The sequence below is a fragment of the Trachypithecus francoisi genome, unplaced genomic scaffold (assembly GCF_009764315.1).
Source record: "Trachypithecus francoisi isolate TF-2019V2 unplaced genomic scaffold, Tfra_2.0 Lachesis_group10, whole genome shotgun sequence".
Taxonomy (NCBI): Eukaryota; Metazoa; Chordata; class Mammalia; order Primates; family Cercopithecidae; genus Trachypithecus; species Trachypithecus francoisi.
In genome coordinates, this window is record NW_022681455.1 from 44,234,642 (window position 1) to 44,247,850 (window position 13,209).

Here is a 13,209-nt window from a genome sequence, read left to right on the forward strand (position 1 = left end):
GTATGTGTGTGTGTGTGTGTGTGTGTGTGTCTCTCCAACCCCATCACAACTGAAGAGTGGAATTCCCACGCACATGCACTGAACGATGACACCACACATGGCTGTCCCAGGGACCAAGCCTTTCTGTGGCCTAGAGGGTCCAGACTCTAGCTATAAATGGCCCCAGAAAATAGTCTGGTGGCTTCTGGTCATTCATCTGGTGGCTTCTGGTCATTCACTTCTTTGGTACTTTGTAAAATTTACTTCTTACTGAGGTGTCAGATTTGTGCATCAAATTGTACAAATCGTAAGGGTGCAGCTTGGTGAATTTTATATAATGCCCACATAACCACCACCCGGTACAAGCGCAGAATGTTTTCAGCACCCCAGGAGGCTCCCTGTAGCCACTCCCAGTCAATTCCACCTTCCAGAGATCACCACTATTCTGACTTCTATCCCCAGAGATCTGCTTTGCCTGTTGGTGAATCTCATGTAAATGGAATCGTAGTGTATGCACTCTTTTGTGTCTGCCTCGTGCTGTGCAGTATGATGTCTATGAAGTTCATCCACGTTGCTCAAGTAACACCAGGTTTTCCTTTTGTATTGCTGTGTAGTATTCCATTAAGTGGATATGCCATAGTTTATGTACCTATTCTGGGACATTTAGGTTATTTCCAGTCTTTAACTAATATGATGCAAGCAGACACAGTATTCCTGTACGTTTTCTGGTGCTCCTAAATATGACAACCCAAATCTTGAGAGCAGATTTTGAGGGCAACGCATGGTTGAGAACTCCAGGGAAGAAGAATTAAAAATGACTGAACTTCTGCTCTGGGCCATGAGCTTTTGTGGATCCACTGGACCAACCACAAAGGAAGGATGACAGAGAAAGAGCAGCTCCCAAGGGGAACTCCTCTGAGCTCATCACTGAGCCTGGAGCCAGCCATGTGTGTCTCTGTGTGTGTGTGTGTCTCTGTGTGTGTGTGTGATTGGATTTGTTGCCGGGGCTGCCATAACAGTACCACAGACTTGGTGACTCAGTAGTTTAAAACAATAGAAATGTATTCTCGCACAGTGAAGGAGGCCGAAAGTCTGCAGTCAAGGTGTTGGCAGAGTCTGTTTCTTCCAGAGGCTTTGATGGAGATTGTTCCATGCCTCTCTCCTTGTTTCTGGGGGCTTCCAGCACCTTGGTATTTCTTGGCTTGCAGCTGCATCACTCCAGTCTCTACTCCATCATCACATGGCCTTCTGCTCTGTGTCTCCATGTCTCTGTTTTCAAATCCTTTTCTCCTTTTAAGGACACCAGTCACTGGATTTAGGACCCACTCTAATCCAGTAAGAGCTCATCTTAATTTGATTACATCTACAAACACTCTATTTCCAACTACGGTCACATCCCCAGGTACTGGGGGTTAGGACTCCCAACATATCTTTTTAGCATGGGGGTGGGGGGCACAATTCAGCCAACAGCAGTGATTATGACTGTGTGTGTGTGTGTATGTGTGTAAGACTGTGAGTGTGCATGTATGTGTGTATTCATGTGTATATGCGTGAGGGGTAGTGAGTGTGTTATGTGCATGTGCTTGTGAGAACATGTCTGCGATGGTGTTTCTGGGTGTGCTTATGCGGCTGTGGGCATGTGTATATGAGCACATGTGTATACATGCTTCTTTTTCCATGACTTGGAGACCCTGCTGGATGAGCTGAGAAGGGCAGCGAGGCAGGACAGTGGCAGCAGGTTGAAGAGGTGCTTGGGGCCAGCCAGGTGAGCAGGCAGGCCTTGCCTCATGAATCTGGAAGAGTAGCTGGTGGATACAGACTCTGAGAAACAAGGACAAGGATATTTGTTGAGTTGGGGTAGAGGCTGGTAGGCCCAGGCAGTAGCTCCTGTCAGTAGTGCCTGTTCCCAGGTCTTCTTCCAGGAATATTCCTAGAAGCCCCCTCCACCCATGCTCCTGACCCTTGCATCCCATTTGCCTGGACAGAGAAATACTGCCTGACTCCTCCTTCCCCAGGGATAAAAGTCAGCACTCAGTTACCTATTGTGCCAGCCAGGTAGGGGCAGGGCAGGTAGCCAGCCCTTCCCTAGCCCCACCCCCAGTCTAGTCCAAAGGAGCACCCAATCACCCATCCCTATACCCTGCATGCCTCTCAACCTGTATCCTCCACCTTGGCTGGGGCTGGACCCCAGAAATCAAAGAAAAACAGGGGGAGCACATGGTTAGTCAGGTAAGGTCCAGAATGAGGGCTTCTCATCTCCCTAGGGCAGCTCTCTTAGGCAAGCCCACCATCAAGTGAGAGGATATTGGGAAGGTCTCCCCATAGTAATGTCAGCTCAGGGCCTACTCTGAGCCAGGTTATCTCATTTAAATTTCACAATCAGGCCAGGTATGGTGGCTTGTGCCTATAAGCCCAGTATTTTGGGAGGCTGAGACAGGAGGATCGCTTGAGCCCAGGAATTCAAGACCAGCCTGGGCAACACAGCAAGACTCCATCTCTACAAAAGTTGTAAAATTAGCTGGGCATGATGGGGCACATCTGTAGTCCTAGCTACTTATGAGGCTAAGGTGAGAGGACCACTTAAGCCCAGGAGGTTGAGGCTGCAGTGAGCCATGATTGCACCACTGCACTCCAGCCGGGGTGACAACATTAGACCATGTCTCTAAAAATAAATAAATAAATAAAAATAAAATAAACTTGACAACCAAGTTTAAATGGTGTTCTCATATTCCCATTTTACAGATGCAGTCACTGAGGCCCCAGGGAGTTAAGCGATCTGCCTAAGATTACATGCCTTTGTTTATACATATTAGAATTTTTCAGTTCTCTCTGGAAATCCAGATCCTCTGCCCCCACCCAGACTCAAACAGAACTGCTCCCACCACGGTCCACCTGCGCACCCCACACATATCCTTGAAGTGCAGTCTTCCTCCCATCCTTCCCCAGGAAGATTCCCTGGTCTGTTGGGTAGCAAGTGTTGGGGTGGTCTCTCCTCCCCTCCCATGCTTCTAGATTCCTCTGTGGGGACCCAATTTTGTTTTTGGTGTGGCAGTAAGCTCACTGCCTTTTTGAGTACTGTATGCCAGTGGGTTTGCATGCACACACCTGGAGGAGGGATGTGTGGGCATGAGGGGTATCTGGACAAGTGGGCTTACTTGCCCACCTGGGACATATGTGGGCACACTGCAGTGGAATATACATTGCCTAGGCTGTGACTGTGTATGCCTAGGCACAGGCGAATGAGCCTAGGGTGTTCATGAAGGGCCTGCCCCCTGCATGTTTGGGGGTCTGTAGAATGAGTCCCCATTTCTCTCCCCTTCCCAAATAACTGCCACCAACTTCAGTTCAGACTCCTGGGCCCCAGGTAAGGGGCTGGTGAAAACCGCCTCTGACTGGGAACAGAGACACCTGAGTCTCAAGCCCCACCCAGGCTGCTAGTGCCCTTGAGCAGGCATCACCCCACCCAGGCAGCAGGAGTGTCCTCACCCAATGGGATAGGGTGACATGGGGGAGGAGGTTTGAAGCGGGGAGAAGGCAGCGAGGCTTTCAGCTCTCCAGATGGGAGGCTCATTACCCTAGCACTCAGTAGGTTGTAGGGAAGGGGGACTGAGCCAGGACTTGGCACTGACTACAAAGGGTAGGGGGCAGCACCCAGCACTCCCGCCGCCGCGGCAGGCCAGGGGAGGGGCTGTGACGTTTGGTGGCCTCATGCAGCTGAGAGGAAGTAGCTAATTGCCAACCTGATGACTGGCGGCTGAGGAGTGGGGTGATGATGCCACTGGCAGAAGCAGGCGCCCTGGCCCAAGGAGGAGGCCCTTCAGTGATGGAGTGGGCCTGCATTCTGCGGAGGGTGAGACTGAGGTGGCTGCAGTCAAAAGAGAGGGGGGCAGGGGTTTGTTGAGGCTGTGACCGTGGGAAAGCGCTTCTCCGGGGCTTCCCTCAGCTTCAAGGGGAAAGAGTTCAGAGGCCCTGAGGGGATGAAGGGACTTGGGAAGGGGCTTCAGGGGGATGGGTTGGGGGGAAAGAGGTTCCTATTCTTGCTCCCCTTCTGTCTATGCTCCCCCAGTGTTCCTGTCTCTCCCCTCCCCCACCTTATCCCCCTCATTGGCCCCTGTGGCCAAAGTTGTTAAGGAAGGAGGGAGTAGACGGAGGGTTCTTTTCACCAGAAGACCCCTAGCCACAAGCAGCCCACCTCACTGATGGTCAGAGCATCCAGAAGAAGTGGCGAGACTTCAGCTGTCCTCAAAGCAGGAAAAGAGAGTGTTTCTGGCAGAAAGAACAGTACAAGCAAAGGTTAGGCAGTGGGGTCTGGAGAGGCTGATGGAGGACTGGGACTTGGTTTCAATGGTTATGAGAGGAGGTGGGCGGATGTTCTGCACCAAGGGCCACACTTCCTTCCTGGAAGAAACCGAGGGTACCCAGCACCCAGAGCTTCTCCCACATGCTGGCCACTGCCTCTGGCCCTGGCAGACCTGGCTCTCAACTGCCTGAGCAAGCCTCACAGGATGGGGGACCCCACCTCCATTATTTCCAAGTGCACCAACCCCAAAGGACTGAAGCCCTGAGTCCCAATAAACAGGTCCCATCCATCTGTAGGCCAGTCAGCTGGGCCCCTAGCACCCCCTATGGGCAGTAAGCAACACTAATGGAGGAGGAGCCTCCAGCAGCCTGGGGTGGGGGTGGGGGTGGGAGAGTGAGGGGTGAGGCAGGAGACACAGATTTGCCCTCTAGGAAGCACACAGACCATGCCTCAGGAAACCCCAGTGTCACAGGTCACAGACACTGACCTTGAAGTGTTACTCTCATGGGTGAAATTTAGCCCCTGTCCTCAGGAAGCTCCCAGTCTGATGGGGGCCACATATAGTGCTCTCAGAGCTGCCTTCTTTAGGTTGAAACCCAGCATCCGGCTTCATGAAACTCCCAGTGTAACGCGAGAGACATGACCCCTGCCTTTACAGATCTCTCAAATCGGGGAGACCCACTAGATTTTCGGGAACCATCAATCTGTTTCCAGACATGGATTAGACATTTCAGTGCCTCAAGGGCTGCCAGGAAAAACAAAATACAAGACATTCAATTAAATTGAATATCAGATAAACAACGAATAATAGTTTAGCATAAGTCTGTCCCATACAATATTTGGGACAGACTTATGCTATTTAAAGTATTCAGTTTAACTGGACCTCCTGCGTTTTTATTTGCCAAACCTGGTAACCCTAGGTGCCTCCAGTTTGAGGGAGGAGAGAGGACACCCCCTCCACCCCAGACGTGGGAAAGCAGGTAAACACCTCAGCGTGCTCCGGAGGGCTGGGGTGGGGCAGGAGGAGAGTCCTGGGGCTCCGGCTCGCGGCAGTTTAAAATTCCTTCCAGGCCAGAGCCCTAATCCCTCGGTGCACAATGGCCGCCTTCTCCCCCGCCGCCCGCGCCCACGCCCTCCCCCGCGGGGCCGTGGCAGTGCCACCAAGGGCCTCTTTAAGCCCCTTTGAAGCCGCGGAGCCCCGCGCCGCGGGAGGCCCCGCCGCTATGCCAGCTATGCCAGCTATGTCCCTGCTGCCGCCGGCCGCCACCGCTCCCCCATTAATGCTGGCTAATCTGGCTAATAAATAAACTCCCCTCCCAGCCCCAGCCCCGCGCCGACTCCTCCCCGCCCCCGCAGAATCGATGTCAAGGCTCGACTACAGCAAGCGGCCCCACTCCACCTCACTCCCTCAAGATGTAGTTGACGTTTTTTCTTATAGCTGCCCTAGGTCTGTAGCCTGTCTCTGATTCTCGGGGAGACATAGGATTTGGGAGGTCTCCGCCTGGCCACTGCGTTTGCCTTCCTCTTTTCCAGTCCACCTGCGCACCAGGGGCAGGACACGTGGCTGGGTGAAGACGCTCGCCTGGATACGGAGGACTGGCGGGCTGGCAGAGCGCGCGGCGGCGGCGGGAGGAGACGCAGGTCACGCCCCCTTCCCGCCGCCGACGGGGCGCGCGCGCCGAAGAGCGCGGGACAGGTGACTCCTAGAGGACTGCGTCTGCACCTCCCCCGGCGGGAGTCCCTTCTTCGCGGCCTCTGCCGCCCCCTGCGTCCCCTCCTGGGCTTCCGAGAGTCTGACTCAGCCAAGCCTGCATCGCTTCGCCTCCTACAACACACCCCGAGCGCGAGGAAAAATTACAGGATTGCAGGGGCACGGCTAATGCGCTCTAATTACCCACCGCCGCTGTCATCCGCGGCGCTCCGCGGCGCTGGGCCAACGCGCCGTAATTAGGCTGCCGCTCCCCGGTCCCAGAACCCTCCCTTCGCCACCCCCGACCCACCTCGCGGTCCCCAGGACCACTGGCTGCCGCATCCTGCCGCCCTCCGGGACTGCCCCTCAGTCCCAAGAGAGCTGTGAGGCCTCACTGGGGGGTAGAACTTGGGGAGACCGAAGCCGGCCCCTCCGCTAAACCTACAGTCCTAGAAGGTCTCCGCTGGAAGAGACTGGGAGAGTGGGGAGGGGCCAGGGACCTATTTAGTTGACAGAAACACTGAGGTCTACTGGAAAGTTAGTCTTCGGTGGGAGGAGTGGCAAAGGCACGCAGGGCAGCAGTACCCACGTCTGGGCACGGAGAAGGGAAGGGAAGCCCGCCCAGCCAGAACTCCCAGACCCGCTCGTTTAACAGTGGCTTTATGAGCAGCACAACGGGCTCCCTCCCCTGGCAGGGAAATTACCTTCCTGCCAAGAAAGGTGACATCCCCACCACAGACACGGAGGCCCCGCCCGCTGGCCAGCTGTAGCCTGCTGGTCCTAGGGAAGCTGGTGAGGAGTGAGGTGGCTCTGGCCTCCCATGTCCAGTAGGGTGAGAGAGGCCCTGAAGATAGAAGCCAGGCCTGAAGGCCAGAATTAAAGGGGTAGCTTGGCCATCAGCTCCTTCCCCAAACCAGGCTCAGAGCTCTTCTCTATCAGGAATTCTTTCCTGAGGTCCAGGGGGTTGCAAAGTCATGGCCTTGGGCCATGTTTTATCTTCAGTGAGGTTTTGTTTGGCTTGCAATGAGTACATAGGTTTTAGGTTGAATGTGAGAGGCTGCAGACAATGTGGGTTCCTCGGCTGCCCTCCCAATGAAGGTGGACTTCTGATTTAGACCGGCCCGCTGGCCTGTGCCTTCATCCTTTTCCTCAGGGGCAGGATCTTAGTCCCCATGATTGCTGCCCCTTTGTGGTCTGCATGTTTCTTGGTAAGCGTGCCCAGTCAAGTGTATCTGGGAGCCCCCTCTTCTCTGTCATGGTCAGGTTCCCCACATGCAGTGGCCGTGGTGGCTGCACATGCTCCTGGATAGCCCTCTGGCACTCCTTTTTGTCATCTTGAGTTTCAGTACGTGACTTGGGTGGCACCCTATATTCTCCAGCAGGGATGGCAGCTATTTTTCTGCCATGAGACTAGAGGTTGCTTGAGAACAGGAAATTGGATCTCTCCCTTCAGACTGGGGTTTCACTAAGGGCTGGAGAACGGGGGAATATGGGAGGATTATCTTCCATCACAGGGAGCACTCCGAGGGCAAGGCTGTGTCTCCCTCAGTCTGGGGATCACTGAAGACAGGTCTGTGTCTCCCTCAGACTGGGGCTCCCTGAGGACAGGGCTATGTCTCCCCTCAGACTGGGGCTCCCTGAGTCATGGCTGTGTCTCCTCTCAGACTGGGGCTCCCTGAGGATGGGTCTGTGTCTTCCTCAGACTGGGGATCCCTGAGGACGGGGCTGTGTCTCCCCTCAGACTGGGGCTCCCTGAGTCAGAGTTGTCTCCCCTCAGACTGGGACTTCCTGAGGGCAGGGCTGTCTCCCCCCTTCAGACTGGGGCCTTCCCCAAAGGACAGGGACTGTGACTCCCCGGGACGAGGTTCTTTGTGTCTTCTGCATCTACTGAGATTCTCATGAGGACAGGGTTGTGTCTCCCCCTCCATCTGGAGCTCCCTGAAGGCAATGGCCTCTCCCCTCAAATGGGACATTTGCACCCAACCCCACCCTCCGGCTCCCCATGGCGCCCAGGCATTCCTCCCAGGACACCATTTGTCACGCTTTGATGAATGAAACCTACTAAGAATAACTCAGTCCTTGTAGGCTCTGAAGGACAGGGGGAGGGAGAGGGAGGAGGCTGGTGATTGTGGGGGTACTGGGGGAGGAGGGACACAATCCATTTATTCAATAGCATTTCCCGGGTGCCCAGCTGAGCACTGGGGGAGACACAGTGAGTGCCACAGATCCCCCTACTGTGCCATTTCTGCCACTGACAGCCAGGAGTGTCCACAGGTACCCCTGAGACAGAAAGTTCAGGCCCCTGCTTCACAGCCTCCCCATCCCAGCAGTTATTCCCTCAGGGCCAGCCAGCCCCCTCCATGCCAGTCATGAGCTCCCTCTGCCCCTCCCTTCAGTGGAGGGGAGACTTTGAAATCAGGTGCTTGGGGTGGGGGCGCTGGTCCCAGTGGGGGTGTGAGGAACCCATAGGATGAATCCCTGTCCCCTGCCCTCCCCCTATTCTATTCTTCCTTACCCTGCCCCTTTCCACTCCAAAACCTCAAGCCTCTAGCTCATATTCGAGCGACCTTTCCAGTGCAACTGTTCTCAGGGGGCCCTTGGGAGTCGGGAGGCTGTGACCTCAACCCACTTCTTTGGACGGTGCCTTCCTGGCACTCTGCCCCCACCTGCCACCTCCTGAGAGGAACATTTCAGCCGGTCTTGGCAAAAACATCAGTCTATGATCCAGGCAGCCTGGTGCAGTACCAGCTCTGCCACTGACACCACTGTGACCTTGAGAAGCCATTTACACATATGGGCCTCAGTTTCTCCATATGTAAAATGACTTTTGTTTAGCTTTCCTGATTTTCAAATCTTTTTTTCAAACAATGAATCCTCTTGTTTAAATTGTAACTCGTGTGGCACCTCTGTTCTCTGTGGTAACATAGGAAAAAAGTTGGGGTTTCTTTGGTCAAAATAGGGGTGGGCTTCACATCCCAGCGGTTAGTCCATGACACACGAATGCACACATACGTGTGCATACAGATCAGCTCCCGGGCACTAAAGAGTCCACTTCACAAACGTCTGAACTCTGAAATCCTTTCCTGCTCAAACATTCTGGGACCCTGACCGGACTGGGAGATCTAGAACCACGGGTGCCAACAGCTGTAAGGAGGAGGCTGTGATTTCGGACCCCTGGGCCTGGGGCTGGGGCTTGAGCCAGCAGGGGTTCCCTTCCACACTTGGGTCCAAAGTCATAGCCTGGGCAAACCCTCACTACCCTTTGCCCTCCCCACCCATCCAAGCTAGAGGTCAGAAAGGCTTGTCTGATGCTAAGCCGCCTTAGAGGGGTGGCAGGGGCCAAATGGAGGCAGAGTGTCCTTCCTCAGTGGGAAGGAGGCAGCAGGTTGGGTGGCAGGCTCTGGGATCTCATCTCTGGAATCCCTCTCACATGCCTCGGAGGAGGGTCAGAGTGGTAGGGTGGGAGGGCCAGCAGCACCCTGCAGTGGCTAAGGGCTGGGGGCTGATCCCAGGAAGCCCAAGGCGGGCAGCATAGGTAGAGGAGACTCAGGGAGCTGCACCACTCCATCCACAAGTGTGAGAATTTGGTACCAACAGGGAGCGCAGGTAGGACAGGGCCAATCAGACACTGGCGACAGGAAGGCAAGAGTGAAGAGAGGAGCAAGTACAGCCCAGGGAAGAAACAAGTCACCAATAAGAGGCAGGCCTAGGCCTGGACTCCGAGCTTGGGGCAGCAGGGCAGACCCCTTCAAGGGAGAAACCACAGATGTGCCCCAGCCTCTCCTTGATGCTGTGAGTCAGGGGTGCTTAGAAGGGCTCGTGTTCAGCTTCAGATGCCCAGGGTCACCACAAAGGAGTTGCTGCCTCTTCCCCTGCACCCCAAGCAACCTGCATCTGCATGGCCCTGGAGAGGCCATTGCTCCTGATTTCCCTTAGGGAACATGGCCAGGGAGCTGCTGTGAAAGTCTCCTCCAAGTCCCCACCTCCCTGAGATGTACCATGAGGGAAGGGAAGAGATGTCTCACCGACTTCTATCCCTCCATCTCAAACAAAGACACACACACAAACACACACACACACTCTCTCTCGTCTCTCTCTCTGTCTCTCTCTCTGTCTCTCTCTCTCTCTGGCATTTGTCCCCAGGGAGTGCCTAGAGACTCCACAGCCTTGGCCCTGGAAACCCCTAGGCAGCCACTATGTTGCCAGGCACGTCTCTGGGCACTGAGGCCGCAGCAATGAAAAAGTCAGCCAAGTTCCCTGCCTTCATGGCGCTCACATTCTAGGCAGGAAAGACAGATGATCAACTAGTGAAAAAAATCATAAAGCTCAGGTCATGGTGTGGCAAGTATTAGAGTTGAGAGGGATGGGGTGGGGTGGGGGCGCTGTTTTATATGAGGTGGTCCAAAAATATCTTTGTGAGGTGGTGACATTTGAGTGGAACCCTGGACAGCAAGAAGCCAGTTGTGCTTTGATTTGAGGTCAAAAGGACTCCAAAATTTTAGTTTTTTAAACAGAAAAGATGTGTTTACCCATAAACATGAAAGGGCAGGAAAATTAGAACTATGCTTCTTGAGCACCTATTATATGTTTAGCACCGTAATGGAAAATTCATAGACATCATTTCCCGTCGCCCTCTTCAGAACCCTCTGTGTCAAATCGCATTATTTTCATTTTACAGATATCAAATGAGAAATCCATAGAGATTATTTCATGCGTTTAATAAGATTTATTGAGTATTCACCTCTGAAAACGCTGTAATAAATCCCATATGGACCCTGCCCTCCTAGAGCCTACAGTCTGAGAGCGAGGAGATGCGTCAGGGAGGGCTTCCTGGAGGAGCCAATGTCTAAACTGAGCCCGAAAGGATGAAGAGGGGGTGACAGTTGAAGTGAGTTGGAGGGGCCAGAATTTTAGGCAGAAGGAGCAGCCTGCACAAAGGCCTGGAGCCTGGAGCACGGTTCCCTGCAGTTCCAGCAGGGAAGTGAGAGTCGTGCAGGATGGCCCAGCCTGGAGTGGGAGTGGGGCAAGCTAAGGCTGGGGGTGCTGGCTGGGGCTGGACACGAGGGGCAGGGTAGGTCTGGACTTCCTTCATAGGAGACCATGCTACGAAAGGGTTATAAACAGAGAAGTAGCAGGGCCAAGTGTCTCTTTAAAAGGCTTCCTGTGGGGGCTGAGGCAAGGAGTGGGCTGGGGGCTGGGAGAGGGGGTGTGGCACCAGCAGCAATGAGAGACTGGTGGGCAGAAGTAAAGGACTGAGGAGGGGCTCCTGGCCAGGTTCCTGAGGAGGCTGGGGTGGTGAGTAGGACCCTACAGGCAGGGCGGATGGGCCACCTGGTGTAGCTGTTAGGCAGGGCAGGTGAGTGGAGCCCTAGCCAGAGCTCTGATGACCTGCCTACCTCCAAGTGACAGGGTTACCAATGGCAAAATGTGGATGCCAGCCAACAGCAAGGCCTATCAGGCAATTCCTACAGGCTCACACAGTGCACCCACATGCACACACAGGCATAAGCACACCACACAGACACACACAAATACACATGCATCTGGCCCCATTCCCCCATCTGTATTGATAATGGGCTGAGAAAGGGCATGGGAGCCAGGGCAGAGATCACAGAACAGCAGCACCTTGCTCAGCTCAGGCCTCAGGCCCTGTGCATCTCTTTCTGGAGCCCCAGGGCAGATGCCCCTCCATAGCTCAGGCCCATAAGTCCCCCAACTCCTCATATGCCCTGAGAACCTGCCTGTAGGTACCTAATTTAGGATAAGCAGACACTCTCCTGGTCACATTAACAGGGAATGCGTCCCTGGGCTTCACAGCCAGCAGCAGAATCCAGACTCGGAACTGAACCTGCTGGGTGGGGGGAATAGGCCGTATCAGAGAGCTGAGCATTCACAGGGCCAGCGCAAGGACTCAAACTCAATGTCAGACACTCAACAGCTCAAGCACAGTCTGGGGGAGGCCACATGTAAGAACAATTTGTGCGAACATTTCTGGGAGGAGCCTTGCCCCTCAGGGAGCAATGAGCGTGCAGACTTGGGCTGTACTAATGGGAGGGCAGAGTTCAACCAGAGAGGGGGTGCCCCCTGGGTACCAAGCTGTCCAGGCCCTCCTGGAGCAGTGGTTCCAGATCTGGGAACCTCCTCAAGGGGACAGTGACAAAAAGGGTGACAGGGTGGGGAGGAGTCCAGAAACCCCATCATACGAGGAAATGTCACAGGGGGGTTTCACCCCAAGAAAGAAAGCCCTTTCTGTGGATGGTATCCCACTTTCTGTGGATGGTATCCCACTTTTACATGCTCTACATGATGCCTTTCCCTGGTCTTGAGGTTGCACTTACTAGAGGCAGCTTTGCAGTTGCCCATTTGGTTGATCTGTGGAGCCTCTCTAACTAGGCTGTAAGTTTCGTGAGGTCAAGGGCTGTATATGCTTTTTACCATTGTTTTCCTGGTGTCTGGCACATTCTGGAAGCTCAATAACTGTCTATACGTGGAAAGAAAAAGGAAGGAGGGAAGGAAGAAAAAAGGAAGGAAGGAAGGGAGGGAGGAGGGGAGGAAGGGAGGAAGAAAGGAAGGGAGGAAAAGAGGGAGGAAGGGAGGAGGGAAGGAGAGAGGAGGGAAGGAGAGAGGAGGGAAGGAGGGAGAGAACAAGAAAGGGAGGAAAAGAGGGAGGAAGGAGGAAAGGAGGGAAGGAGGAAGAGAAGGAGAGAGGGAGGAAGGGAGGGAGGACGGAGGGGAGCGGAAGGAAAAGAGAAGCGGGGAAGAAAGGAAGAAAGAGAGTTGAGCATGCCTTGAATGCTCTGAAGGCTGCCATGCAAAGGAGGGTTAAACTGGTTCTCCAGGAGCAGAAGAAATGCCAGCAGAAGGTGAACTTAGGGAGTCAGTTTTTAAATTATCAACAGTAAGAAGTCTTAAAAGTCAGATGGTCACAATGTCGATTGGATGGTCCCAGAAGACTACGAGCTTCTCGGGAATGAGTTTAAGCAGGAGCAAAAGTAGCACTTTGCAGAGGTGCTGTTGCTTCAATGAAGGAACCAATGAATGGTGAGTGAATGAATTAATGGATGAAAATTTACCAGTGACTGCTACAGAGAATTTTACATGCTGAACAGAAGACTGGAGACCTCTGACGTTTGTCTCAGAAGTGAGTCTGTGAGACTGGTGCTATGCCAGGCCCCAGGTAGGCAACGAGCCATGGGCCCTGTCCTCAAAGAGCTCAGTGAGAGACGCACGCAGCACACGC

At 54.0% G+C, this 13,209-nt stretch overlaps 1 protein-coding gene and 1 long non-coding RNA gene across 3 annotated transcripts; one reads left to right on the forward strand and one right to left on the reverse strand.

Moving 5' to 3' along the window:
• Positions 1–1,099: 1,099 nt before the first annotated feature.
• Positions 1,100–5,822, reverse strand: LOC117087281. Of its 2 annotated transcripts, none has more exons than XR_004438746.1 (3): positions 5,268–5,822; positions 4,172–4,245; positions 1,100–1,800 (listed from the first exon to the last, which is right to left on the reverse strand). It is a non-coding gene; the product is annotated as an uncharacterized LOC117087281 (long non-coding RNA). The 2 variants fall into 2 exon arrangements; XR_004438745.1 differs by lacking the exon at positions 5,268–5,822 and adding an exon at positions 4,767–5,067.
• LOC117087279 (uncharacterized protein C6orf223-like) lies at positions 3,466–8,861 on the forward strand. Its single transcript, XM_033217300.1, is given in 5 exon segments — positions 3,466–3,829; positions 4,146–4,272; positions 5,200–5,259; positions 5,813–5,941; positions 5,944–8,861. Coding segments are annotated over 5 exon segments (684 nt in total). The 5' UTR covers positions 3,466–3,748; the 3' UTR covers positions 6,231–8,861.
• The last annotated feature ends 4,348 nt before the right edge of the window (positions 8,862–13,209 follow it).